Source organism: Macaca fascicularis, chromosome 7 (assembly GCF_037993035.2).
Source record: "Macaca fascicularis isolate 582-1 chromosome 7, T2T-MFA8v1.1".
Taxonomy (NCBI): Eukaryota; Metazoa; Chordata; class Mammalia; order Primates; family Cercopithecidae; genus Macaca; species Macaca fascicularis.
The window spans coordinates 125841121-125869119 of NC_088381.1; the positions used below are offsets into that span (position 1 = coordinate 125841121).

The window sequence follows — 27999 nt, forward strand, 5'->3', positions numbered from 1 at the left end:
TTTTGATTTTCCTCCATCTTCTTCTACCATATTCTTTCCTAGTAACCATACCTTCACATACCCTAAAGGGAAGAGATTTTTTTTTTTTTTCAGTTGTGTTCCTGCCTCTTCAAATTCCTCTGTGGTCATAAAAAAGCCTCTCTTGCCAAAATGTCATGTAGCTATAACCTTGCGCCAAATAGCACATCTTGTTTCCAAAAGCTGTTTTTTTGGCAGCTGGTAGGAACATGGATTATTCATATCCACAGAAATCACAATGCCTGTGGAGGATTTGATTCTTCTCCCCTAGGTTGTGGCTGTGATTGGAAATAAGGTGTCTCATTTGGGCTTCTGCAGGAAGAAGACACCTGGAGGCAGACACAGAAGGAAGAGCGAGGTATTCAGTACGCTCCACGCACTCTATATAATTTTCTGATACCAGTATAAAATGTTTTGGCTTTTAACATTTAGCCTTTGGGGGAAAAAAATCATAAAATGAAAAACCACTTTTAATTGACTCTTCAAAAATTACTTTAAATGTGTTCTAAAACTTGGCTTTAAAATTTCTTTATACAGTTTTGACCTACGTTAAGAGATACAGGTACTTTAAGAAAGTGTTTCTGGAAAATTGTATTTGAGGCAGTTTATCAGCTGAAGCCATGGCTAAGGCATTGCTAAGGGAATCTGTTACCCTGGGATACTAATTAACTCCAAATATTGCATATAAATTAAGCTAGCAGCTACTGAAAGAAACAGCTTATGGGAAAGAAAAAACTAAAGAGGTTGGAAAGAAAAGCACTGTCTTTCTAATTAGAGAAAAAGACATCAGGGGTATGGGAGAAACCCTTTTCTCTCCATCCCAGCCTTCTATTCTTTTCCTAGTAGCTTCCATCCTTTTCTCTTTCCTTTTGTTTTCCTTTCTCCTTTCTCCACAGCAGGTATGATTTATTGGTAGCATGACCAGGAAAAGTGTCTCTTCCCACAGGGGATTGCTCTCCTTGTCTCTTTTGTGTGTGTGTGTGTGTGTGTGTGTGTGTGTGTGTGTGTGTGAAGAACATTTAATGTGAGATCTACCCTATTAACAAAAATTTTTGTTTTGTTTTGCTTTTTGTTTTTGTTTTTGAGACGGAGTCTCACTTTGTTACCAGGCTGGAGTGCAGTGGCGCAATCCTGGCTCATGGCAAACTCCACCTCCCGGGTTCAAGCGATCCTCCTGCCTCAGCCTCCCAAGTAGCTGGGACTACAGGTGCACTACCACGCCCAGCTAATTTTTTGTATTTTTAGTAGAGATGGGGTTTCACCGTGTTAGCCAGGATGGTCTCCATCTCCTGATCTCATGATCTGCCTGCCTTGGCCTCCCAAAGTGCTGGGATTACAGGCGTGAGCCACCGCACCCGGCCCTCTTAACAAATTTTTAACTGCACAGTATGATATTGTTAACTATAGGCACTATGTTATATAGCAGAGCTCCAGAACTTATTCATCTTGCATAACTGAAACATAGTTAATCAACATCTCCCCATCTTTAACTTTGCCCAGCCCCTAGCAAGCACCATTTTGCCTCTGCCCTTATGAGTTTGATTATTTTGGACACCTCAAATAAGTGCAATCATGCATTTGTCCTTTTGTCACTAGTTTATTTCACTCAGCATAATGTTCTCCATGTGTGTCCATATTGTCACAATAACAGGATTTCCTTATTTCCTATGGCTGAAGAATATTCTACTGTATGTATATACCACATTTTCTTTATCCATTCATCTACTGATAGATATTTAGGTGTCTCCATATCTTGGCTATTGTGAATAATACTGCAATGAACACGGGAGTACAGATACTTCTGCGAGATCCTGATTTCTATTCTTTTGGATATATGCCCAGAAATGGGATAGTTGGATGATATGGCAGTTCTATTTTAATTTATTGAGGAATCTTCATACTGTTTTCCACAGCGGCTATCCATTTTACATTCCCACCCACAGTATACAAGGGTTCCAATTTCTCCACATCTTCAGAAACAATTGTTATATTTTGTTTTATTGAATAATAGCCATCCCAATAGGTGTGAGGTGGTATCTCATTGTGACTTTAAATGACCTTGTCTCTATCATAAAGAAATTGTTCTCTAGATAGATCCCTCCTAGCTGTGTTCTCAAGCTTGCTGGGGCACAAATACCCCAAACTCCTTTCCTGGAGATTCTAACTCATCGGGTATGGGGTAAGGCCTTCAGATCGGTATGTTTCACAAGTGTCCCAGGTGATTCTTATGAGCCTACAAATTCTGGAAACACTGCCTCTCCCTCCGAGAAGAAGACGTAGTCCCTGCCCCTGCAGTGGGACACCGGCAGTTCTGGCTGGGTAAACTCAGTCCAGTAGGGACGGTGTTCACAACTGAAGCTGTAGGAATTGGCTCTCCTTTCCAGACAGCTTTATTAATTTCACTATTAAATGTTTTAAGCCTAGTTGTTAGAATAAAAAGTTGACTTTCTATTTTAATTTGCAAATATAAGCATACTTATCACTTATTTTGGGTAAACCTACAAGTGCCTGATTTACTACTTTTCATCTGGACCACTGTATAATCACTGGCCAGCACTTCCATCTGGTAGCAGCACCCCTAATCCCAGGTTTTGTTTAAAATATGATAACCTTTTCTGATCCTCTTAATAATCTAAGCCAAACACTGAAAATCATTATTCCATAGCCACCAGCAGCAAGGAAAACGGCCAAAATAAACATGTCATTTGTACCATCCACCGCCATCCACTCAATCCAGATGTTTAAATGGGTTTGTACAGAAATGTACTCTAAGTATATGCTTTTCCTTTAAGAAATCATGTTTCCCAAAAAGGATCACAGAGATATTGTGTTAAGCCAAAATTCACATACATGTCATCCTCACAGACCTCTGAGAAATGAAAATATGGGTCTGTTATTTGGGAATTTATTATACTGCAATTTGAAAAGTAAACCTATTAGCCATGGTTTAGTTAAGACTATAGATTGAGTAGCCCAAGGCAATAATGGCCATTAGCATCACCCATGTGCTACTCAGTTAAGTGGCCTATTATGTATTCTCAACAAATAGTCTGTGAATAATACAAAGACAGTAATGCCACACCACGCTCACTTACTCCCAACCTTAGAAATACTTATAGCAAAGGGATGCTCTTAAGAAAAGGAAAACATCCCTTATGCAATATCAGGACGTCTCTACTCATGAAATTACAAATCACTTCTGAGTGCCATGGTTCTGAATTCTGTTTTTAAAATCTGACCTTGAGCGAATTTGCCAATTGCTAACTTCTATTGGACTGTACAGAGCTTTTCACTTCTCTTGATCAATTTCACACATTTGCTTACATCTCTTGACAAAAAGAGTTAAAATTATTTGATGAAAACGTTCTTGCAAGCCAGCCATTTTTCAAAAACGGATTCTAGGAAGGTTTCTCTATTGGTTCCATAGAAGTGATACTTCAATTTATGACTGTAAAGGAAATAACTGAGATAGGGAAGGAAAGAACTTGTATGAGTAAGAGAGAAATTAGAAAGGCATCATTCATTTAACAAAGATGGAAACTCACATCAAATGTTCCTTGACCAAGCAGCTATTTCCTTAGAACCTTTGTTTTAAAGAAGGACTCTGAAATATCACTGCTTCCTCCAAAGTCCATGAAAAGGGTACTGAATTGAACATAAGGGTGCATGGCTCTGGGTCCAAGTGGGTTCTCACGCTGATTCGCTTTAGGTACAACTTTGGAAAATCATTTCACTTCTCTGCTTCCGTTCCATCTTCAGTCAAATGGGAGAATAAAAACATATGTCCTACCTCACATAGTAGCTATGAGGAGTAACTGTGCAATTTTTCTTGAACATAGTAGACAAGTTCTAATAAACCCCAAGTTCTCCACAGTGATAGCACTATTAATAAATAACCTTTATTCTTCCATATGAGCCAAGTCTTTACCCCAAAACTCAACTAACTACAAGTCCTCAATTCCTAGATTCAAATAGCGCATTGCAGTATCCTATTTTGTATAGGGCAGGGAATTACATTCCAAGGGAGATGAGAAATGATCGAACATAGTTTAACATCCTCATAGCGGGGTGCCCTGAGAGAGGCTGGTTTCCCATGAGCTCTGTTGTGCACCAGGACTCTGGTCACTGGGCAGACAAATGATAGAATATCTATTTTTCTAATAAAGCCAAATAAGGACCAATGGTAGCCCACTTTTTCCATGGTGAAGACCACAGATGTGGAAATACAACACTCTGAATTAGTCACATTAGTAGCCACAGAAGCATAGAACCAAATGGCAGAGAGAAATGCTCTGAGAGCTTACCTACCCTCATCTCATTCTTGATTTCTTCCTCATTTCTTCTTGGCAAAATCAAATAGTACCACAAAAAGAATACCGCTTAATCATAAACATGTATGACTCTGCTGGACTCAGTCACACTATTTAAGACTGCAAGCATACATTAAGACTAAGAGTCAATTTAATGTATTGTTTCTAGTGCATTTTTCCTCGCCAAGAATAAGAATAAAACAGAAGGTGAGAAATAATAAAACTAGGAGACTGAAGCACATAATGCAAAATACGTACAAATCTACATATAATCCTAATATGCTGAGAGAACTTCTTAATGAAAATGATTTCATTCTGAGTTGCTGCTAGTTTGATGCAAATGCAGTATGTACCATGGCCCACAAGCCCATGGTTTCATGTAGGTAGAGTATAATGATGAGAAGTTATTCTTTGTTAAGATTTATATCTCAAAGTCAAGCATGCCTTGGTGGCAACAATCATTATTCTCAATGCAGGTAATTCAAACCAAGGAAAAGACACTGGAAAAATACAAAATATTTACTCTGCCTAATGTAGCAACTCCTACTGCAAAACATATATGCTGCATATTTATGAGTTGTAGCCCACAGTTGTGGAAAATTCACTACAGAATAAAACCAAATACTGCATGATACATTTAGTATACAGCATGCCGTTTCTGCTCAGTACAAGAAAAATCTACTATGCAGCACCCAGCAGACACTAGGACTAACGGCCTGATAGCAGCAATGTGGCAGGTTGTTCTTTTTTTTTTTCTCCTCCAAAATAAAAATTAGAATAGTAGCATCGTTGAATATCCCAATTAAAACCCAGTCCAATTCAAAATTCATCTTCAGAGCTGTCGGCTAAGAGCATTACTCGATCTTGCATGCTGTTGAATTCTCTCTGCTAGAGAAAGAAAACAGAAAAGCATTAAACGCTTCCTGCTGCAGAGCAAAGCTGAGAAACAGGCCCCCTTTAAAAGACACGCTAACAAATGCAGCCGAGGCAGGAGCTACAGCAGCTCATCCAGACCACTGGGCACATCAATACCGCTCGAGCATCATTAAACTCCGTGTGCTTTATTAAGTAAATTAGATAAGCAAAGAATGTTCTGAAACTGATTAGGTTTTGCTATTGTTGGTTCCATACCTTTCTTTTATGCCTTTTGAAACCATTTCTCCTTCGGCGATTCATAACCTTAATGCTGTAGAGGGCTCCCAAGATGAATAAGGCTCCAGCTATCCCAACCCCTACAGGCACCAGCATCCCAGACATGTAACCAGCCTGCAGAGAAAAGGAAACACACATTAGGATGCTAAACAGAGCACTGCCCTGGGTTTCTCATTTCTGCTGGATGGCAGCAGGCTTTTAGACACTTTGAATTATCCCGTCTGCTTTGTTATAAGATAAAACTAAACCTAAAATACAGTAACTTTTTAGGGAGAAGGCAACAGAGAGAGAGGTAGGCCTATTTTGGGGATATTTCAAATACATAGAAGCATAGAAATAAATCAACCAGACCTAGTGGCACTTCCAGCCACTAGCTTATGCACATTTGTCAACATCAGGTTCTGATGACAGAAATATAATTTGTATTAAAGATGGATGAAGTAAGCCTCTGAGAATGCCAGGACTACTAAAATGCTATAAATTGGAAATATCAGCCAGAGTCAGGCTTAAAGGAGGTCAAAGTGTCCTCTGAAATACTGTATTTGCTGGGGGGTAAAAAGAGGGCCTTGACAGTAGTGGTCCTCTCTTCTCCCTCTCTCTGTCTGTCTTAGCTGCATTACAGTAAGAGAAGAAAGATGAAAATGCTTGCGAGTAAAAGGGGAGGGCTTCTGAAAACAAGGAAGAAAAGGGCCTGCAGTAACCAAAACAGCATGGTACTGGTACCAAGACAGAGATATAGACCAATGGAACAGAACAGAGTCCTCAGAAATAATACCACACATCTACAGCCATCTGATCTTTGACAAACCTGAGAGAAACAAGAAATGGGGAAAGGATTCCCTATTTAATAAATGGTGCTGGGAAAATTGGCTAGCCATAAGTAGAAAGCTGAAACTGGATCCTTTCCTTACTCCTTATACGAAAATTAATTCAAGATGGATTAGAGACTTAAATGTTAGACCTAATACCATAAAAATCCTAGAGGAAAACCTAGGTAGTACCATTCAGGACATAGGCATGGGCAAAGATTTCATGTCTAAAACACCAAAAGCAACGGCAGCAAAAGCCAAAATTGACAAATGGGATCTCATTAAACTAAAGAGCTTCTGCACAGCAAAAGACACTACCATCAGAGTGAACAGGCAACCTACAGAATGGGAGAAAATTTTTGCAATCTACTCATCTGACAAAGGGCTAATATCCAGAACCTACAAAGAACTCAAACAAATTTACAAGAAAAAAACAAACAACCCCATCAAAAAGTGGGCAAAGGACATGAACAGACATTTCTCAAAAGAAGACATTCATACAGCCAACAGACACATGAAAAAATGCTCATCATCACTGGCCATCAGAGAAATGCAAATCAAAACCACAATGAGATACCATCTCACACCAGTTAGAATGGCAATCATTAAAAAGTCAGGAAACAACAGGTGCTGGAGAGGATGTGGAGAAATAGGAACACTTTTACACTGTTGGTGGGATTGTAAACTAGTTCAACCATTATGGAAAACAGTATGGCGATTCCTCAAGGATCTAGAACTAGATGTACCATATGACCCAGCCATCCCATTACTGGGTATATACCCAAAGGATTATAAATTATGCTGCTATAAAGACACATGCACACGTATGTTTATTGCAGCACTATTCACAATAGCAAAGACTTGGAATCAACCCAAATGTCCATCAGTGACAGATTGGATTAAGAAAATGTGGCACATATACACCATGGAATACTATGCAGCCATAAAAAAGGATGAGTTTGAGTCCTTTGTAGGGACTTGGATGCAGCTGGAATCCATCATTCTTAGCAAACTATCACAAGAACAGAAAACCAAACACCGCATGTTCTCACTCATAGGTGGGAACTGAACAATGAGATCACTCGGACTCAGGAAGGGGAACATCACACACCGGGGCCTATCATGGGGAGGGGGGAGGGGGGAGGGATTGCATTGGGAGTTATACCTGATGTAAATGACGAGTTGATGGGTGCAGCACAGCAACATGGCACAAGTATACATATGTAACAAACCTGCACGTTATGCACATGTACCCTACAACTTAAAGTATAATAATAATAAATAAATTTAAAAAAAAAAAAAAAAAGAAAAGGGCCTGCAAAGGCAAGGGGAGGAATGTTAGATGTTGGAGCAAAGGCAGAAAAGACAAGGACAAGGAGAGAGTGTGCACACAAAATGGATGGAGTGATTTCTGTGAATGGAATCTCCTTCCCAATAGACAAGACAAAGTTGGAGGGTGGGAGGGAATTCTGAATGTCCCATCCCCAAAGAAAGGAAGTGACAGAGAAGGACACAAAGATGACAACCAACAACACAATACCTCCAAAAGGTCCTGGAAGTGTCAAATTCATCTATGTCTCCAGTGTCTCCAAGGTGTCACTATGGATACTTTGGTCCTCAGAGAGCAGGATGATCCCTGGACTTGAGTAAGTACCTCAGGACCTACCCAAGCTTAGGGCAAGGCCATTGTACTCAGAGTGATCCCTACACCTTGGTCAATAAGACTCCTATGGGCTAACAGGGTATGTACTAACCTACAGCCCTTTCATGGGGGAACACAGGTAATGGTTTACCTCCCAAGAAACCCCTCCTAGAAGCCTACCCATATAAAATACATAAACAATTAAAATTGTTCATAAGTCTATTCATTTATATGACTATCTTTTAAATTTCTAATACAGCACAAACTGTTTTTAGTATTTTTCAAAGTGAGCCAAAAACAGAGCAGGACAGAGGATAGAAGTTTTCCTGAAAGTGCTGAAGTATGTAGGCTGTGATGTTTTCCCGACATTTCTAGCAGGACATCCAAGGAATACATCAGACCTCGTGAAACGGCAGCACCTTCCTCTTGTATTCAGCCAGCTCCCTCACTGTTTCTGCCTCCCAGAGTCTTAACTTAGGGCAAAATATGGAAATTTTTCCATTAATTTGAGAACAATACCACTGTTCCTCAGCATACTAAGTATTTTTCCCCAAGAAACAAAGCCTAGTCATTTTTCAATAAATTAATATGCTTTGTAGAAGCCCAAACTTTTTCTAAAGTTCTTCCAAATCTACTTAAGGCTTATAAAAACTCTGTAATTTTCCATGTGGGAAAATACTGAACAACAGCAAAGCATTGGTGCTCACACAAGAACTGTGAATTATTTTTAATTACCATTCCCAGTTTATGGAAACACATACATGCTGAAATATGATAACCTTTAAGCCCAGATGATTAGGCTTTTCATGCACAGTAACATTTGAACTTTTGGAAGGTCAATGTGATCAGCCTCTGTGGAGGTCTCCCCATACTCTGTAACTTAATCCCATGCCAACAACATTGGTATTCTCAAATATGTCACCATTTCCGCATTTCTCATTGACACACTTAAGCCTTTTACTTATGGAGCTTTATTTTTTCAAATTGACATATATATTTGTAAATTGACATACAAAACTGTACGTACTCATCATGTACAACATGATGTTTTAAAGTATACTTTCATTGTGGAATGGTTAAATTTGGCTAGAGCTCTCAATTATGTAGATTTCACAAAAATTCAGTTACATCTCTCTTTTTTGTCTCCTCGATTTTTTTTTCTTTTTGGGGGGCATCTGCCTTGCTTTGAAATTACAAGTAAATTACAAGATGGGAGCAAAGCAACATACCATCTTAAGATGTAATTTAACTATTCTTCTTTCTAAACTGACTAAGGGAAAATAAGCTCTTCTGTTAGAATTGCTCATGGCTTGATTTCTTCAGCAATGAAAAGAAATAAGACAACATGCACACAGTTTTAAGTTATAAATTCTGCCTAATACTTTTTCTCTGTTCCAAATTATTGCATATACACGTGCCCCGAGGACACCCTGAGAAAGACACAATTGCACCAATGTATTATTCCAACTCAGAATGCATAACCTGAATCGAATCATGAGGAAACATCCAACAAACTGAAAGTATATTCTGTTTTTCAAAAAGACTATATTCTTTAACAATGTTCATGTCATAAAAGATAAACGATGGCTATAAAAATGTTACAAATTAAAGGAAATTACAGAAACATGACAACTAAATGTGTTACATAATCCTAGAGTGGATTCTTTAAGAGAGGAGAAAAAAATGCTCTTATAAAGGATATTTTGGGTTTGTTGAAAAAACTGAAATATGAATGCCAGATTCCATGAAAGTATTATATCGATATTGAATATACTCCAACTAATAACTGCACAAAGATCTGCTTAAAATATACCCTCATTCTTAGGAAATATACACTGAAGTATATAAGGGTAAACAGGCCACAACACATGCAACTCATCCTTAAATAGTTCAGGAAAAAAGAGGAGAACGTGGCAGCAAATGATAAAGCACATGGGGTAAAATGCGAACAACACGCGCATCCAGGTAAAGGTGTAGGAATGTTCTTTGTACCATTCTTACTCTTGTATCTCATCTGTAAATTTTAAATTATTTCCAAATAAAGTTTTAAATTTTAAAGTAAATTATAAGTCAAAATATTGCTAAATATACTTGTTTTTGTTAGGCTTTGAAGTTTTGTTTGTTTGAAGTCAATGAGAAAGGTATCCTTCCTTCTTAGGATGACATATTTGTTCAGAACCTCTGTCATCAAGAAAGCCATAGGAAACCAAATGATATGCTTTACTGCCTAAAATCTGCAGAACTGAGACAGCATCCTTACGATTTCTGTGCAATGGTTGTTCTCAAACTCCAGCATGCATCAGGATCACCTGCGAGACTTGCTAAAATGCAGACTGTTGGGCCCCATTCCCAGAGTTCCTGGGAGGTAGGTCTACGGTGGAGTCTGAGAATTTGCATATCCAACAAGCTCCAGGTGATGCTGATGCTGCTGGTCCAGACCATACATTGAGAATTGCTGCTATAAAGTATAGTCTAGGCCATTCATTTTCTGGATGGTTTCCTTAAGCTAGAAGAAATATATTGGTTTTATTGATGTAACAACAGGCCTGGTCTTTATTACACAATTAAAATTGTTACGCATCTTCAGTTTTGAAAAGCAATTTAGATGCTGAAAAGATACACTAATGAGTAGCCCAGTTAAAACTTGCCTAACAAGGATCACCGACTTGAACACTTAGCCAAGAGGACAATTAATGATGGAATTAATACAGGAACTGTCCTTCAATATCCATTCTTTTCTTCTTCTATAGTAAAAGAGCCTCCAGTTTGGGAGTGGGCACAAAATAAAGATGACTTCTTGCCTACTGGGAAGCTGGGTACAACCATTGGTAAGTTTCACCAAGAAGATGATATGTCAGTGGCATAAGAAAATTTCAAGATATGTTCTATAAAAGGGGAGCAGAGCCCTTATTCTTCCCTTTAAGAATGACAGAGTGCTTTTATTCTCCCTTTTAAAAAGAAAGGGGTATCATCAGCCTCCCCTTTTTCCCCCTTCCTCTGGCTAGAATATGCACATAGCTAAGTCAGAAGTGCCATCCAGGATCATGAGGTGACCGTGGGGATGAAGGTCACAAATGGTGGAGTATCAAATAGAAGAAGCTTGGGCCCCTGTCACTGCGTCACTCCCCACTAACCTGTGACTATCTCAAACTTAAAAACAGGAGACAATAGGGGCCAGGCACAGTAGCTCATGCCTGTAATCCCAGCACTTTGGGAGGCTGAGGTGAGCAGGTCAGATAAGGCCAGGAGTTCAAAACCAACCTGGCCACATGGTGAAACCTTGTCTCTACTAAAAATACAAAAATTAACTGGGCATAGTGGTACATGTCTATAATCCCAGCTACTCAGGAGGCTGAGGCATGAGAATCACTTGAACCTGGGAGGTGGAAGTTGCAGTGAGCCAAGATCACTGCACTCCAGCCTAGGTGACAGAGCTAGACTCTGCCAAAAAAAAAAAAAAAAGAGAGAGAGAGAGAGATAACAAACTTCTATCTTGGCTAAGCTATTGTCATTGGGAGTGGGGGTGGATTTTCTGTCATTCACAGCTGATCTTAATCTTAATATAGAAAGACTAAACTACAATAACAAAAGGAACAATTCAGAACTTTTGAAAACACCACCCTTTCTACAATCCAGCTAACCAACAGAGATTCAGTACTGAAACAATTAAATGAAGCTAACCTGACAGAGTGTCCTGGCTTGCCTGAAGAGCCAGGTTAGGCATGTAGTTTAGTTTTCAGTTCTAAGGGATTCTGTGACTTTCATCAAAGAGACAACAGCTTCGTACTCAAATAGTTTCTGAAGATAATGACTAACAAGACTTTAATAGATGACGGAGGGATAGATGGATGAACGGATGGATGGACAAATAGAGAGTGAGGAAGATATATGTATATATGTGTGTAAGATCTATGTACACGTATCTTCTCAAACTTCAGCATGCACCAGGATCACCTGTAAGACTTGTTAAAGGAAGATATATGTACATATGTGTGTATATACATATAAAATATACATATCAAATTAGCATGTAATCGCTCAAGCATGGACGAAGGCAGGGAATATGGGGAAGATTTAAACGAGTCCCTCCAAGAGTCAAAGATGAAGAGATAGGCATACATGACAGTCACCACTGGAATCCAAAATTTGCTTCCTACAATTTTTTAATTAAAATATACTGAAAAAAAAAACTACAGAAGAAAGTGATGAGAAAGCTTGAAAAACTTCAAAATAAGCCAGAAAACTAGGGGTCACACACAAAATTATTTCTCTTGATAAAAAGGAGCAAGAAAAAGGTACCAAGATTTTGAGACAAGGTAAGAATAAAGGGTTCATAGGAATAAAAATAGACAGCCTTTCTCTAAAGCTGCACAGATTATTTTAAGGGAATGGTAAAGCTATACATACATGCAGATAAGAAATTTAACAATACCAAATTTCAAAACAGGTTACCCGACAAAATTTATTTTCTTAAGACTTTTTTTTTTTGGGGGGGTCTCTTTGTTAAATAACTCAGGATACTTTCTATGGAAACAATGATATATGAATTCCTAGGTTAACGTAACAAATCCTGTTTAATTTTCATTGCATCATATTTTTCCCTGAAAAATAACAGGAAACACTACCTATGTAAATATATCCAGTTCTAAACTTTCGAAGTTTTCTTCCCCTCCAGTGTTTCTCAGTCCATCTGATCGCAGCCCACCTCTCCTCACAATTGGACCCATTACAAATACCAAAACAGCCTCCATTGACCTCAACAGGCTTAAAATTTTTCAATGTCACTTTTAATTTATATGAACATAAAATAGTCTCATTCTCAAACATTATCTGTGCTAAATTTTACTTAGAAACAGAAATAATAAGGAGAATTAATACAATTATATAAATTTATTTGCAATTGAATGTATTCTTTAATATTAAGCTGTAGTAAAATAATATTAATAATTCAAATATGAGGGAAATTGACTGCAGGTAATAAAAAAGATATGGAATGCCATCAATAGAAATATATTGAGACTGGTGAACTGAAGGTAACTCAGTATCTGACCACTGAAAAGATTTCCATTTAGCCGAAATCCCAATGAAATCTGAGCTGGGCTGCAATAATGGGATCCGACACAGGCTACAACAAGGAATTCAGGACTCCATCTATATCTTTATGAGTAATTCGGTTTAAAATTACCAAGTAACCAAAAGCAAAGACTTGGAGAGGGTTGAAAATCAAAAGAAAATAAACAATATCAACCTGGAAGTTAACGTTGTCAATCACTATGTAGATGGCAGAATTAATGCAAAAAAAGAAAATCTTTTTCTATAGTTGGCCATTCCAGACAGGTCAGCTCATCAATACCTAGTAAGTAGCAGCACTGTGATAAACTGCACACCTAGAGCGTCCCATATTGGAGAGAAAAAAAAAAAAAAAAAAAAAGCCAGAAGGAATGGAATTACAATCCTGAAATTCCCCGAAAAGAAACTTCACCTTGATACGTCAATTATTCTGTTGAGCATATCAAACAAGGTAAATTCTTATACTTTTATATGAGTGAATGGTACTCCAAAGAATAAGGTGTCTCCTGTGTTCCAAAAGAAGGGATTTAAAGGGAAGGCCTTCTTTTTTGCAGGGTACTGCAAGCGGCCCTGACTCTTTAGATAGATTACCAGAATCAGAATAGTAAACTAAAGCTCCACTACTCTGAAGATCTTTTGCTTAACAAAGCTATACGCCCCTAAAAATAAATCCAATGGAAGAAAATACGTTTCTTACCTTGTCTTTTAATTTTTCCATCCAGCTTCTCACTAGAAAAAAAAAAGATAATAAAATATAAATAACCATTTTTACTTATATTTCATGGTATTTAGTTAATTTGACAAATTGAAGAGTTTTTTTTGTATTAAACACAGTAAAAGGATTAACAGTATAACATAATGACAATAATGGTCTTGTTTTTATTTCTACTTATTTAGAAATGCAACGGAGAGCACAAACATCCCTCATATCATTATTAGATAAATGGAGAATATTTTTGTTTGCTAAATGTTTTTTCTATTATTATTGAATGATTGGTGGGGAGGTGTGGGCAAAATGAAAATCATCTTTAAAATATCAAGTTCATTTATTCTCTGACACTTTTTCTTTGGCTTTATTCCTCATCTTTCTCAGTTTGTAAGCTCAGTGGGAATGCTGCACTTGAATCAATATCAGAGGGCAGAGATTAAGGTAGGAAGGGAAAATAAGCAAGCCCAGGCTGCCCAGAGCTGGCTCCAAAGAGAAGCAGTTGCAATCATATTTGAAGAAGCAAGGATTGGACAAAAGGCAAGAACAAGAAGTATTTCTGAAAGACATATAACTTGTGAACGGTACCATTCTATAGCAATACAACCACTATGAAAAATAAAAGCAATGACCAAGTAATATTTACAAAGCCAACTGAAAAAGGCTGATCAACTATGAAATTGTATGTAGACCATAGTTACAGCCATTTGGGAATACATAAATAAGCCAAGAGTAGAAGGAAGCATCAATTTCATTTTTGAAATAAGTGTTAGAATGGCCATGTTAAGGTTGGTTTGAGTTTGTTGGCGGTTTTTTTTTGTTTGTTTTTGTTTTTACCCTTAATTACCTTTCAAAGTCATAATAATGTTTCAACATTGAATGAAGATTTACTTGTAAAAGCATCAGAAAGGAGGAAGAAAAGACAAATATATTCTCATTTTACCTTTATTATCAAACAAAAGAAGTAAGTGTAAAAAGACTTTTAAGATTTCCTGGAATTTTCTCTGCTTTTGAGAAGCTTCAACAGATAGGAAGGAAGGAAGTAGAGTGGAAAACTTTTCTTACGAAGAGTCAGATAGTTAATATCTCAGGTTTTGCAGAGTGTATAGTCTCTGTCACAACTGTTCAATTCTGTTCTTGTATAACACAAAAGTGGCCGTAGACGACACATAAATAAATAGGTTCAGCTATGCTCCAATAACCTTTATTTATGGATATTAAAATTTGAATTTCGTGTAACCTTCAAATGTCATAAATACTTTTCTTTTCATTTTTTTCAACCCTATTAAAATGTAAAAGGCATTCTTTGCTCAGGGGCCACACAAAACCAGGCAGCAGGCTACATATGGGCCATGGACTATAATTTGCTGGCCCCTGGCATAGATATACTTTAACCAAGAAGTCGGTGCCTCCATTTACAATCTGACTCTAGTAATAATATATCTGAAAATACTGATGATGGCTGGCGTGCACACAGCTCCAGCCCTTACAAAGCATGACACATGCATTGCATCACTTGAACAGTAAACCAATGACAAACATGAGAGGTCAGATTATGCTCAGGGAAAAGATGAGGAAACTGGGGCTCAAGAGAAGCTAAGAGACTTGTTCATGGTTAACCAGTGAGTAAAGAGTCATTGGGGCCAAGCACGGTGGCTCACACCTGTAATCCCAGCACTTTGGGAGGCCGAGGTAAGTGGAGTTTGAGACCAGCCCGACCAACATGGTGAAACCCCGTCTCTACTAAAAATACAAAAAATTTAGCAAGATGTGGTGGCAGTCACCTGTAATCCCAGCTACTCAGGAGGCTGAGGTAGGAGAATCATTTGAACCTGGAAGGCAGAGGTTGCAGTGAGCCAACATCACACAGCCTGGGCAACAAAGCAAGACTCCATCTCAAAAAAAAAAAAAAAAAAAAAAAAAAAGAAAGTCATTGGAACTCAAACCTAATTTTAAAAACCCAGGAGTAAGACTTTTGAACTACCGATTTCTTTTAGTGATACTACCACTGTTCTCCTTCAAGTTGAAAATGTGAGGATACCTTTGACCCTTCTACCTCCCTCGGGTCCTGGCTTTAATCTCTCATGCAGAGCCCTTGTCAAGACCTCTCTCTTGTCCTTCCCTCCTAGCTCCCTCTGTCTCAAAGGGATTCAGACAAAGATGGTGGTGATCAATCAGGATAAGAGCAGGGTCATGGGGAGATCAAAAGAAGCAAGTCTAGGAACCTCTAGAATAAGGCCAGGGGTTAGTGATTCTAGGAGTGGTTCCATAGAGAAGTAAGATCCATCACTGATCCACTGAGTGAATTTGGAGAAACTCTGGACCCACAGTTTCCTTACATAGAGAGATGGCAACATCTGTCTTGCAAGATTGTTGTGAAGATTAGAAATAACACATGCAAAGTGTTTAGTATAGAAATCTAGGGCAGGAGGGGAAGAAAGGTAAGTAAAATATGAGTATTTTGTAAATACATCTCACTTAAGCCCATGACATATATTTAAACAGAAGCAAGATAATGTTTCCAATTCATTCATTCAACAAATATTATGTACATTGTGTTTGATCAGGCATTACGCTCTAAAGTCAGTAGAAGTTATAAAACTAATTCCACTGAGAAAGGGGTTAGGCCACCAAGTCTATGATGAGAAGTGGATGACAAGCAGCAATGTAGGGACTGAAAGAGTGAAGAACAGAGCAGGAAAGCCAGTTGCTAGAGTGCAAGGCAGAACCCACCAACCTTTGAAGCAAGATGCTTGCAATCAGGGACTCACTTGGGTATTATACAACAAATAGGGCAAATCAAAAGAGAGGTGGAGGCAGGAAAGTTAATATGAGTACCTAGTGGAGGAGGCAAGATGGTGCAGGATAGGGATAGCCTGGAGAAGAGGAAAAGGAGGCAAAGACCAACCCAGGGTCCAAGGCACTGATAGGCTTGTGTACTGTAGGAAACTCATCGCCAAGAGAAGTATTTTAACTTAGGCCTTATCAACCCAGGCTTCACTGGTAAACTGTCCACATCTTAGGTTCTTAGAGTAAATTTCACAGTCCTACTTTGGATGATTATCTAATGAAGTAATTCTCCACTGAAGGCAAGAAGGCACATCAGTGCAAGATGTTTACATGTGCACAGATATCTGAAGGAGCACGTTCCTTTGATCTAGTTCAGCAATTCATAACACAGAGTGGGAAAGGCAGGCAAAATATTCTTGGCTGGTGAGAGAGGATAGTGAGAAACTATTCTGGTGGGCATAGGTCTAAAAAGGTTGAGGAAACACTATTCTTAGACTGTGAGCTTGATGATGTTTCCCCATCTAAGAACACGAGATCCTGGAGGGCCATGCCTTGTGCTTCTCAGGTATCCGCCAAGGCCCTCTGCATAATATTAAACACTCAGGTGCTTAATACGTATTTTTTCTTCTTTCAGAAAATATTTATTTAAGTGAGTTCACAATCTTTGAGTAAGCATGATTCTCATTCATGAGGATCCTGTAAACAGTTTTCAGCAAAACATTCAAGTCAAAATAAATATAAATTTTATGCAATGAACGTTTTAAAACTTAAGGGGTAGAAAACGATAAGAGAATGCAATGCAAGAAGAAAGAAAATTATAGAGAAATACTTTTGTTAAAAAAAAAAAAAGATGATGGCCAGACACACTGGCACATGCTTGTAATTCCAGCACTTTGGGAGGCCAAGGCAGGCAGATTGCTTGAGACCAGTCTAGGCAACATAGCGAGACTCCTGTCTCTACAGAAAAAAAAAAAAAAAAAATTAAATTTAAATTTAAAAAAATTTAAAGATCGTTATTTATAAACAGGAAAACTGACAACTGCAATTTTTAAAAAATAGAGAAACATCACAGTAATTAAAGAAGTATGAACAGATACAGCTTTTCAGAGCTACAGAGGGGGAGGGGAGATTTGCAATCTATATCAAAAGCTTTATTAAGGTTAAAATGTTTTATACAAAGCTCCAGTTATAGAAGACATGTATCTTAAACAATCATGAATATTCACAAAAATTTTGTTTAAATCATGTTCACAAAATATTTATACTAGAAAGGAGCATGTAAACAATATTAATATCCAACAAGACAGGATTGGTTTAAACACTCAAGGGAAAACAAAACCTTAAGTTATGTCTACAGAGTATTATATGAAAATAAAATTATTTTTAAAATACTTAAAGGCAAGATGTTGTTCAACTTATATATTGCAAAGGAAAAAAATAGTGTAGTATAATGTGAGCCTCAGTTTGTAGATAAAAAATATTATGTGTAAAATTTGAACAATGCACATCAAAATGTTAACTGAATTAATCAATTCGGTTGACTGATTAATTGGGAGGTAGAATTATGGGTGATTTTTCTTTTATCCTCTGTATTTTTAGGATTTAGCAAATCACAATTTCTCACTACTTTTAAATTAAGAAAAAAGCATATTTTACAACAAAACCCCCCAAATTTCCATAAACCTTTGCAAATTAAAGTTGATAGTAGATTGCTGATAGTGAACACAAGAAGTTATAGCCCTTCCACTTGGCTCACAGCTCAGCCCACAGCTACAGATTCACTCTAATCCCACTGTTTTGTTATCTTTCTTGAAATTTTGTTTAATGCAAATCCAAGAGCACAGTGCTATAATAAGGCCTCTGGTCTCCTTCTAGTAGAGAGAAAGGTACACAGAAAAGAAAGTAGGCATGAATGAAGGTCATATATAACAAGCCCACAGCTAATATTATACTCATTGGTGAAAAGTTGAGGGCTTTTCCTCTAAGATAAGGAACACGACAAGGATGCCCACTCTTGTCACTTATATTCAACTTAGAAGTGGAAGTCCTGGCCAGAGCAAATAGGTAAGAGAACAAAATAAAAGCCATCCGAATTATAAAGGAGGAACTTTGGCCAGGCACAGTGGCTAACACCTGTAATCCCAGCACTCCAGGAGGCTGAGGCAGGCAGCTCACTTGAGCCCAGGAGTTCAAGACCGGCCTGGGCAACATAGCAAAACCTTGTCTCTACAAAAAGTATAAAAATTAGCTGGGTGTAGTGGCACACCTGCAGTCCCAGCTACTCGGGGAGGCTGAGGTGAGAGGATTGCTTGAGCCCAGGAGGTTGAGGCTGCAGTGAGCTGTGTTCCTGCCACTGCACTCCAGCCTTGACAACAGACCAAGACCCTGTCTCAAAATAATAAAAGGAAGAACTTAAATTGTCACTGTTTACAGATGACATAATCTCATGGATGCAGCTGGAAACCATCATTCTCAGCAAACTATCACAAGAACAGAAAACCAAACACCGCATGTTCTCACTCATAGGTGGGAATTGAACAATGAGATCACTTGGACTCGGGAAGGGGAACATCACACACCGGGGCCTATCACGGGGAGGGGGGTGGGGGGAGGGATTGCATTGGGAGTTATACCTGATGTAAATGACGAGTTGATGGGTGCTGACGAGTTGATGGGTGCAGCATGCCAACATGGCACAGGTATACATATGTAACAAACCTGCACATTATCCACATGTACCCTAGAACTTAAAGTATAATAATAATAAAAAAAAAAAACACTAAAAACTCCACCAAAAAAATGGTTAGAAGTTATAAACAAATTCGGTAAATTTGCAGGATTCAACATCAACATGCACAAATCAAGAGTTTCTATCCTACCAATGAGTTATCTAAAACAGAAATCAAGAAAACAATTCCATTTACAATAGCTACAAAAAAAAAAAATACTTAGGCATAAATTTAATCAAGGAGGTGAAAGACCTGCTCACTAAAATCTATAAAACATTGATGAAAGAGATTGAAGGAGACACAAATAAATGGAAAAATATTCCATGTTCACAGACTAGATTAATATTGTTTAAATGTCCATATAACCTAAAACCATCTACAAATTCAGTGCAATCTCTATCAAAATCCCAATGACACTGTATTTTTCACAGAAATAGAGAAAAACGATCTTAAAATTTCTGTGGAACCACAAAAGACCACAAAATAGCCAAAGCAATCTTGAGCAACAACAACAACAACAACAACAAAAAAAAAAAAAAAAAAAAAAAACTGGAGGCATCAAGGTACCTAACTTCAAAATACATTACATAACCAAAACAGTGTGGCATTGGCATAAAAACAGATACATAGACCAATGGAACAGACTCGAGAGCCCAGAAATAAATTCATGCATTTACCATCCATGCATTTTCAACAAAGGTACTAAGAACACACAATGGGGAAAGGACAGTCTCTTTAATAAATTATGTTATGAAAACTGGATATCCACATGCAAAAGAATAAACTTAGAGCCTCATCTCACACCATATACAAAAATCAACTCAAAATGAATTAAAAACTTAAATGTAAGACCTGAAATTATAAATCTACTAGAAGATAACATAGGGGAAAAGCTTTATGACATTGGACATGGCAATGATTTTTTGGCTATCACTCCAAAAGCACAGGAAAGAAAATCAAAAATAGACAACTGGGATTTTACCAAACTAAAAAGATTCCATATAGCCAAGGAGACAACCAACAGAGTGAAAAGACAAGCTATAGAATGGGAGAAAATATTTGCAAACTATATATCTGATAAGGGGTTAATACCCAAAATATATCATGAACTCGTACAACTGAATAGCAAGAAAACAAATATGGGGGAAGGACTGAATAGACATTTCTGAAAAAAAGACATACAAATGGCCAAAAAGTTCATGAAAAATGTTCAACATCACTAATTATCAGAGATATGTAAATTAAATGTACAATGAGATATCAATTCACACCTATTAGAAAGGCTATGATCAAAAAGACAAAAGATAACAAGGTTTGGCAAGATGTATAGAAAAGGAAATCCTTGTACACTGTTGGTGGCAATGGAAATTGGTACAGTCATTATGGGAAACAGTATGGAGGTTCCTCAAAAATTAAAATAGAACTATCATGTGATCCCCCAATCCCACTACTGGGTACATATTCAAAGGAAATTAAATCGGTATGTTGAAGAGATATCTGCACTCTCATGTTCATTGCAACACTATTCACAATACTTAAGATATAGAATCAAATGCCCATCAACATATGAATAAAGAAAATGTGGTACTGTATATATACACAGTGGAATATTATTCAGCCATAAAAAAGAATAAAATCCTATCATTTGCAGCAACATAGATGAGCCTGGAGAACATTATGTTAAGTAAAACAAGCTAGGCACAGAAAGACAAATATCACACGATCTCACTTATATGTAGAATCTGAAAAAGTATAACTCATAGAAGCAGAGAATGGTGGTTACCAGGTGTAGGATGGGGACACGTTGGAGAGATATTAGTCAAAGGATACAAAATTTCAATTAGATAGGAGAAATAAGTTCAAGAGATCTATTGTACAACACATAACTATCGCTAATCGCAATGTATTGTATTCTTGAAAATTGCTAAGAGAGTAGATTTTCAGTGTTCTTACCACAAAAATGCTAACTATATGGGGTAAGACTAATTATGTTATTAGCTTGATTTAGCCTTTCTACAATGTATACGTATTTCAAAACATCATGTTGTTTTGAATGTCAATTGTCATGTTGATAAATATATACGATTTTTATTTGTCAATTAAAAACTAATTTTTTTTATTAAAAAGTAGTCATGGGTTATTAAAAACAGATCCTCTCTCATGCTCGCCAGCGCCCTCTTGTGTATGTGAATCCCAAGTGTAGCAACTTGCCACTCTCCTAGCTTTTCTGCTGAACAAAAAGGGTGTGAAGATCAAAGATGCAGCTGCAGATAAAATAACATTTCCACCATCCTGGCCAACAAGGTGAAACCTCGTCTCTACTAAAAATACAAAAATTAGCCGGATGTGGTGGCATGCGCCTGTAGTCCCAGCTACTCAGGAGACTGAGGCAGGAGAATCGCTTGAACCCAGGAGGCGGAGGTTGCAGTGAGCCGAGATCACGCTATTACACTCCAGCTTGGGTGACAGAGCGAGACCCTGTCTCAAAAATAATAATAATAAAATAGAATTTTAAAAAATAAAATAACATTTCCATGCATCCTACTAATTGCAAGACTGATTGGTTTTAATGGGCTGAGGCTGAAAAGTATCCCAAACTGTTTATTTAGAGGAGTATGTTTAATTTTGATTTATTTCCAGTAATACAGTTTTATGAACTACATTTATCCCAGAGATATGCATAAATTCCCTTTTGCTAAAGGGGAAGCGATGGGAGCCAGAAGAGATCGAGGATTTGTCTGAAATAATAATAAAGATTTGTTGAACACCTCACAAAAATTTTGCAAAGTAGATATTATTATCCCCTATTTTACGGATGAAGAAAATGAAATTCAAGTAGTGCTCAGAGTCACACAGCTAAAAAGCAGCTGATCCGGTATTGAAACCAGCCCTTTATGGCTCTAAAACCTGTCAGTATACCCATGGGTCACTCTGGGCAGGGGTGAGAGCAGGTGGCCAAGGAGACCTTATCACAGCCCATGGGGCTTTCCTGAGCTCTGGAGATAGGGCATACTCAAGCTGGGGGGTGGTGTGTATTAGCTCACCTGGCATTCCAACTCCTTTACCTTCTCCTCCCCGTCCCCTCTCTCTGACAAATGTGCTTCTCTTTCTGCCTCTATGTGTGTCTCCCTCTGTCTCTGTCTCTCATTGTGTCTCTGCATATCACATTGTGATTTGTGTCTTTCTGTCCTTTCTCTCCCTTCCCTTGTCTCTTTCTCTCTGACTCTGTGTCTGGGTGTCTGCCTGGTTCTGTTGCTCTATCTATCTTTCTCTCCCTGTCTCTCTCTTCCTGTCTGTGCTGTGTGTGGGGTGAGGGGATTCTCTTTGTATATGTCTTTCTCATTCAGAGAAAATAAACTGGATCTCTTACTTCCATGTTTGCCAAGGACTTTTCCAACTCAGTCCTGTATGCCAGGGTAGCAGCATCTTTAACTCTCCATTGGGAAACAGCCAACTGAGTGGCAGAAATCTTAGGGTGAAACTTAAAACTCAGAATGAGCAATGCTGGAGGGAGAGAATGATTTATTATAAGGCGTTAGCTCATGTGATAATGAAAACTGAGACTTCCCAAGATCTACTATCTATAAACTGGAGATCTAGGAGAGCCACTGGTTTAGTTCCAACCTGAGTCCAAAGGCCTGAGAACCAGGAGAGCTGATGTAGTCCAAAAGCCTGCAGACTCAACACGTGGGAAGAGCTGGTGTGTCATGCCCGAAGACAGAGGGAAAAAAACCAATGTCTCAACTTTCAGGCTGTCAGGCAGGAGGAATTGCCCCTTTTCATAGGGCAGTTGGACTTATTGTTCCATTTAAGCCTTCAATGGATTGGATGAAGCCCACCCACATTAGGAGGGTATTTACCCAGTCTACAGATTCAAATGCAATATGGTTTGACTGCATGCTCACCCAAGTTTCATCTTGAATTGTAACTACCACAATCCTCATGTGTCTTGGGAGGGACCCGGTGGGAGATAATTAAATCATGGGGGTGGGTTTTTCTTTATAAGTTGCACTGTCTCGGGTATTTCTTCATAGCAGTATGAAAATGGACTAATACAAAATGTTAATCTCATCCAGAAACACCCTCACAAACACGACCAATATAATGTTTGATCAAATGCCTGGGCACACATGGTCCAGTCAAGTTGACATAAAATTATCCATCACAGAGTGACACTGGAGGTCAAGATCACAATCCTGGTTCCCCAACATTTAAAGACAAGCCAGAGGAGAAAGTGACAGGAGAAGAGACAGGTATGGAATGGTCAGAGAGGCTCAGAAACCTGGACTGTTTCTGTTTGAAACAACTGTTTCATATGAAACAACCCAGAAGAGCTCGTTCCAAGCATTTATGAGGACATTTTCACATATCATTGATCAAAGAAATCCTTTGTTCGGGTTCAGCTAAGCCCATTGTGTGCCACTCATGTGCCCTGGCCCACTGCGGAGGTGTCCTGCAGACTGCTTTCATCCCATGCAGGCTTGAGGATCAGAGCCTGAGGTGTCCCCTAGCCACGGAGCCTTCAGTGGGTTGACCACAAACAAAGAGCAGGTATCACCTAGGAGCCATCTGCAACCAAGGAGGGCTGCAAGTATATTAATACACTGGTATAGTATAGTAGTTTCCTATAGCTACTATAACAATACCACAAACATAGTGGAATAAAGCAACACACATTTTTTATCTTATATTTCTGGAGAGGGAAAGGCCAAAATTCAGACTCATGACTTAAAGTCAAGGTGTCAACAGGATTAATTCCTTCTAGAGGCTCTAGGAGAGAATCTGTTTCCTTGCCTTTTCCAGCTTCTAGAATCCACATGCAATCCTTGGCTCATGGCCTATTCCCCCATCTTCAAAGTCAACAACATAACATCTTCAACTCTCTCTGTCTTTCTCTGTCCCCACCCCCACCCTCCAAGCTCTGCCTCCCATTGTCATATTTTCTTCTCTGACTCTAACCTCCTTAATTCTCTCTCAGAGAGACCGTTGTGACAATCTCCCGATCTCCAGGTCCTTAACTCAATCACACCTGCCAAGTAGCTCTTGCCATGTAAGGTAACATATCCCCATGTTCCAGGGATTAACAGGTAGACATCATTTGAGGAAGCCACTATTCTGTCTCATTATATCAGTTAAATCCCCCAGTTTTCCTCATTCCTGACATATGTTCTACACAGTTTCCCAGAGAATCCCCAGCAGCAAGGAGCTCTAGCAGTAATCCACTGATTAGCATCTCCTCTATTGGCTTTCCACCCTCCCCACCTCACTTCCTCACTCCCTCTCCATACTTCCTAGGATCACCTCCCAAATAAACTCCTTATATCCAATCCTGTCACAGGGTCTACTTTTAGGGAGAGCTCAAACTAAGACACTAGTCTAATTCAGTCACCATATAGGCAAGCTGGCCCTTTGCCATACCAATTTCATTCATTTCGTACATTAAAACCAACCACAGACATACCTTGGAGATACTGTAGGTTCAGTTCCAGACCACTATCATAAAGCAAATGCTGCAATAAGATATGTCACACAAATTGTTTTGTTTCCCAGTGTCTGTAAAAGTTATATTTGCACTACAGTATAGTCTAGTAAGCATGCGATTGCGTTATGTCTAAATAAACACATCCATACTTTAACTAAAAATACTTTATTACCAAAAAATGCTAATGATCATCTGAGCCTTCACAGACTATTTTTGCTGGATGGAGGGTCTTCCTCAATGCTGATGGCTGCTGACTAATCAGGTGGTGGTTGTTGAAGGCAGAGGTAGCTGTGTCAATTTCTTAAAACAACAGTGAAGTTTGCTGCATTGAATGAGTCTTCATTTTATGAAGGATTTCTCTATATATGCAATACTGTTTGAGAGCATTTTACCCAGAATGAAAATTCTTTCAAAACTGGCGTTAATCCTCTCATACCCTGCCACTGCTTGGTCAGCTAAGTTCATGTAATATTCTAAGTCCTTTGTTGTCATTTCAACACTGTTCACACCAGGAATAAATTCTATCTCAAGGAACCACTTTCTTTGCTCATCCACAAGAAGCAACTTTTCATCCAATTAAGTCTTATCATGAGATCGCAGCAATTCAGTCACATCTTCAGGTTCCATTTATAATTCTAATTCTCTTTCTATTTCTAACACACATGCAGTTACCTTCTCCAATGAAGTCTTGCACCCCTCAAAGTCATCCATAAGGGTTAAAATCAACTTCTTCCAAACTCCTGTTAAGGATAACTTGTCCTCTTCCCATGAATCATGAATGTTCTGAATGGCATCTAGAAAGATGAATCCTTTCCAGAAGGTTTACAACTTACTTTGGCCAGATCCATCATGAATCATTATCTATGGCAGTTACAGCCTTATGAAATGTATTCCTTAAATAATAAGACATGAAGGTTAAAATTATTCCTTGATCCATGAACTGCAAAATGGACATTGTATTAGTAGGCATGAAAACAACATTAATCTCCTTGCACATCTCCACCGGAGTTATTGGGTAACCAGGTACATTGTCAACGAGCAGTAGTAATAATTTGAAAGGAATCTTTTTTTCTAAGAGTAGGTCTCAACAGTGGGCTTAAAATATTCAGTAAAACATGCTGTAAACAGATGTGCTGTCATCCAGGCTTTGTTGTTCCATTTATAGAACACAGGCAGAGTAGATTTAGCATAATTCTTAAGGGCCTTAGGATTTTAGGAATAGCCAATGAGCACTGACTTCAACTTAAAGTCATCGGCAGCATCAGCCTCTAACAAGAGAGTCAGCCTGTCTTTTGAAGCTTTGAAGCCAGGTACTGATTTCTCTCTTGCTATAAAAGCCCTAGATAATATCTTCCAATATACAACTATTTCATCTACAATGAAAACCTGTGGTTTAGTAGCCACCTTCATCAAGGATCTTAGCTAGATCTTCTGCATAACTTGCTGCAGCTTCTACTTGCCTTTGTACTTTTATATTATGGAGACAGCTTGTTTCCTTAAGCCTCATGAACCAGCCTGTGCTAGCTTCCAACTTTTCTTCTACAGCTTCCTCACTTCTCTCAGCCTTCACAGAATTTAAGAGAGTTACTCCTCTGGAATAGACTTTGGCTTAAGGGAATGCTGTGGCTGATTTGATCTTCTACACAGGCCGCTATAATTTTCTCCACATCAGCAATAACGTTGTGTCTCTGTTATCATTTGTGTGTGCACTAGAGCACACACAATTATTAACTTTCTTCAAGAACTTTTCCTTTACATTCACAACTTGGCTAACTGGTGCAAGAGGCCTAACTTTTGGACTGTCTTAACTTTCAACATGCCTTTCCCCACTAAGCCTAACATTTATAGCCTTTGATTTAAAGTGAGAGATGTGTGTTTCTTTCTTTCACTTGAACACTTAGAGGCCATTGTAGGGCTTTTAATTTCATTAATTTCAATATTGTTTTGTCTCAGGGAATAGTGAGGCCTGAAGAACGGGAGAGTGATTAGGGAATGGGCAGTCAGTAGAACAGTCAGAACACACACATTTATCAATTAAGGTCACCATCTCATATAGATGCTATTGGTGGCACCCCAAAAGAATTACAGTAGTAACATTAAAGACCACTGATCACAGATCACCATAATAGATAAAATAATAATGAAAAAGGCTGAAATATCAAGAGAATTACCAAAATGTGACACAGAGACACAGAGTGATCCCATGCTATAGGGAAAATTATACCAACAGACTTGTTGAGTGCAGGTTGCCACAAACCCTCAATTTTTAAGAAATGCAGTATCTGAAAAGTTCAATAAAGTGAAAGACAATAAAATGAAATGTATCTGCACTAAAATGAACAGAATGAGGCATATAAGGGAGGCAGACAAACTGGCCAAGTTCAAGGTAGAAGCCATCTCTGTTTATCTAAATTAATTCTAACTGAAGAATTTCAGGCTACCTGAATTTATAAAATATAGCATTCCCATATAGCATTCTGTAAGATATACTTCATAGATAGGTTCCTTAGGTTCCCATTGAATTTTGAAAGAGTTATAGTCTCTTTAATAGAAAATTTTTCAATATCGCATCTTTCAAGGTGGGAAACTTGTTATCTCAATCAATGAAAAGAGAAATGTATGCTCCACCTAAATAAATGAAATACCAGAGCATAGTTCTTTGTTCAAAGCATGTGTAACTAAATCTCAATTACAGTATTTCTATAGTGTCAAGAAATAAATGGAGACCAGCTCTTCTTCCTTCTTGTTATTTAACCATAAATGCTATTTCTAACCCAAGAAATGAGGTTTTTTTCCAACTTATATAACACATTTAAGAATAACAAAACTTACTAAGTTTTAAGTATTATCTGCATGTTTTTAAAGAATCTTGAGTTTTTCTAGCTACAGATTATTCTCTAATGATGCTAAATTTACCTGCTTCAAAATCACACAGAAACTGTCTATAATAATTTGCTCTTCACGTAATTACAGAACAACATGATTCCAATAAATAGAATGACCCACTTCTTTGCACAGAACTAAGTGAACATTAATCGTGTATCTAAGAAGCAATTAATTCTGAAAGCTCTGCACTGATATTTACAAAGAAGGGTGCAAAGAGCCCAGATACCCTAATCTCTACTTTCAAGTAATATTAAGAATGTCTTTAGTTAATTGTAAGTTTAGGAATGACACTAGATACCTACTGGGAAGATGCAAAGAGAACTTCCTGCAATCAACTGTACATCCTGCCAGGGTTATTCATTAGTGCTAACAATATTTATAAACTATAAACCTATTATCACAACT

The 27999-nt window shown here is 38.1% G+C and overlaps 1 protein-coding gene across 2 annotated transcripts in view; it reads right to left on the minus strand.

The window, feature by feature from the left end:
* Window positions 1-885: 885 nt before the first annotated feature.
* Window positions 886-27999, minus strand: part of ARMH4 (armadillo like helical domain containing 4) — a 157867-nt gene continuing 130753 nt past the window's right edge. For both annotated transcript variants that reach the window (XM_015453829.4, XM_005561353.5), the window contains 3 exons: window positions 13699-13730; window positions 5460-5594; window positions 886-5216 (listed from right to left, as the gene is read on the minus strand). In XM_015453829.4, coding sequence (XP_015309315.3) covers window positions 5148-5216; window positions 5460-5594; window positions 13699-13730 — 236 coding nt within the window. In that variant the 3' untranslated portion in view covers window positions 886-5147. The remainder of the gene's footprint in view (window positions 5217-5459; window positions 5595-13698; window positions 13731-27999) is intronic.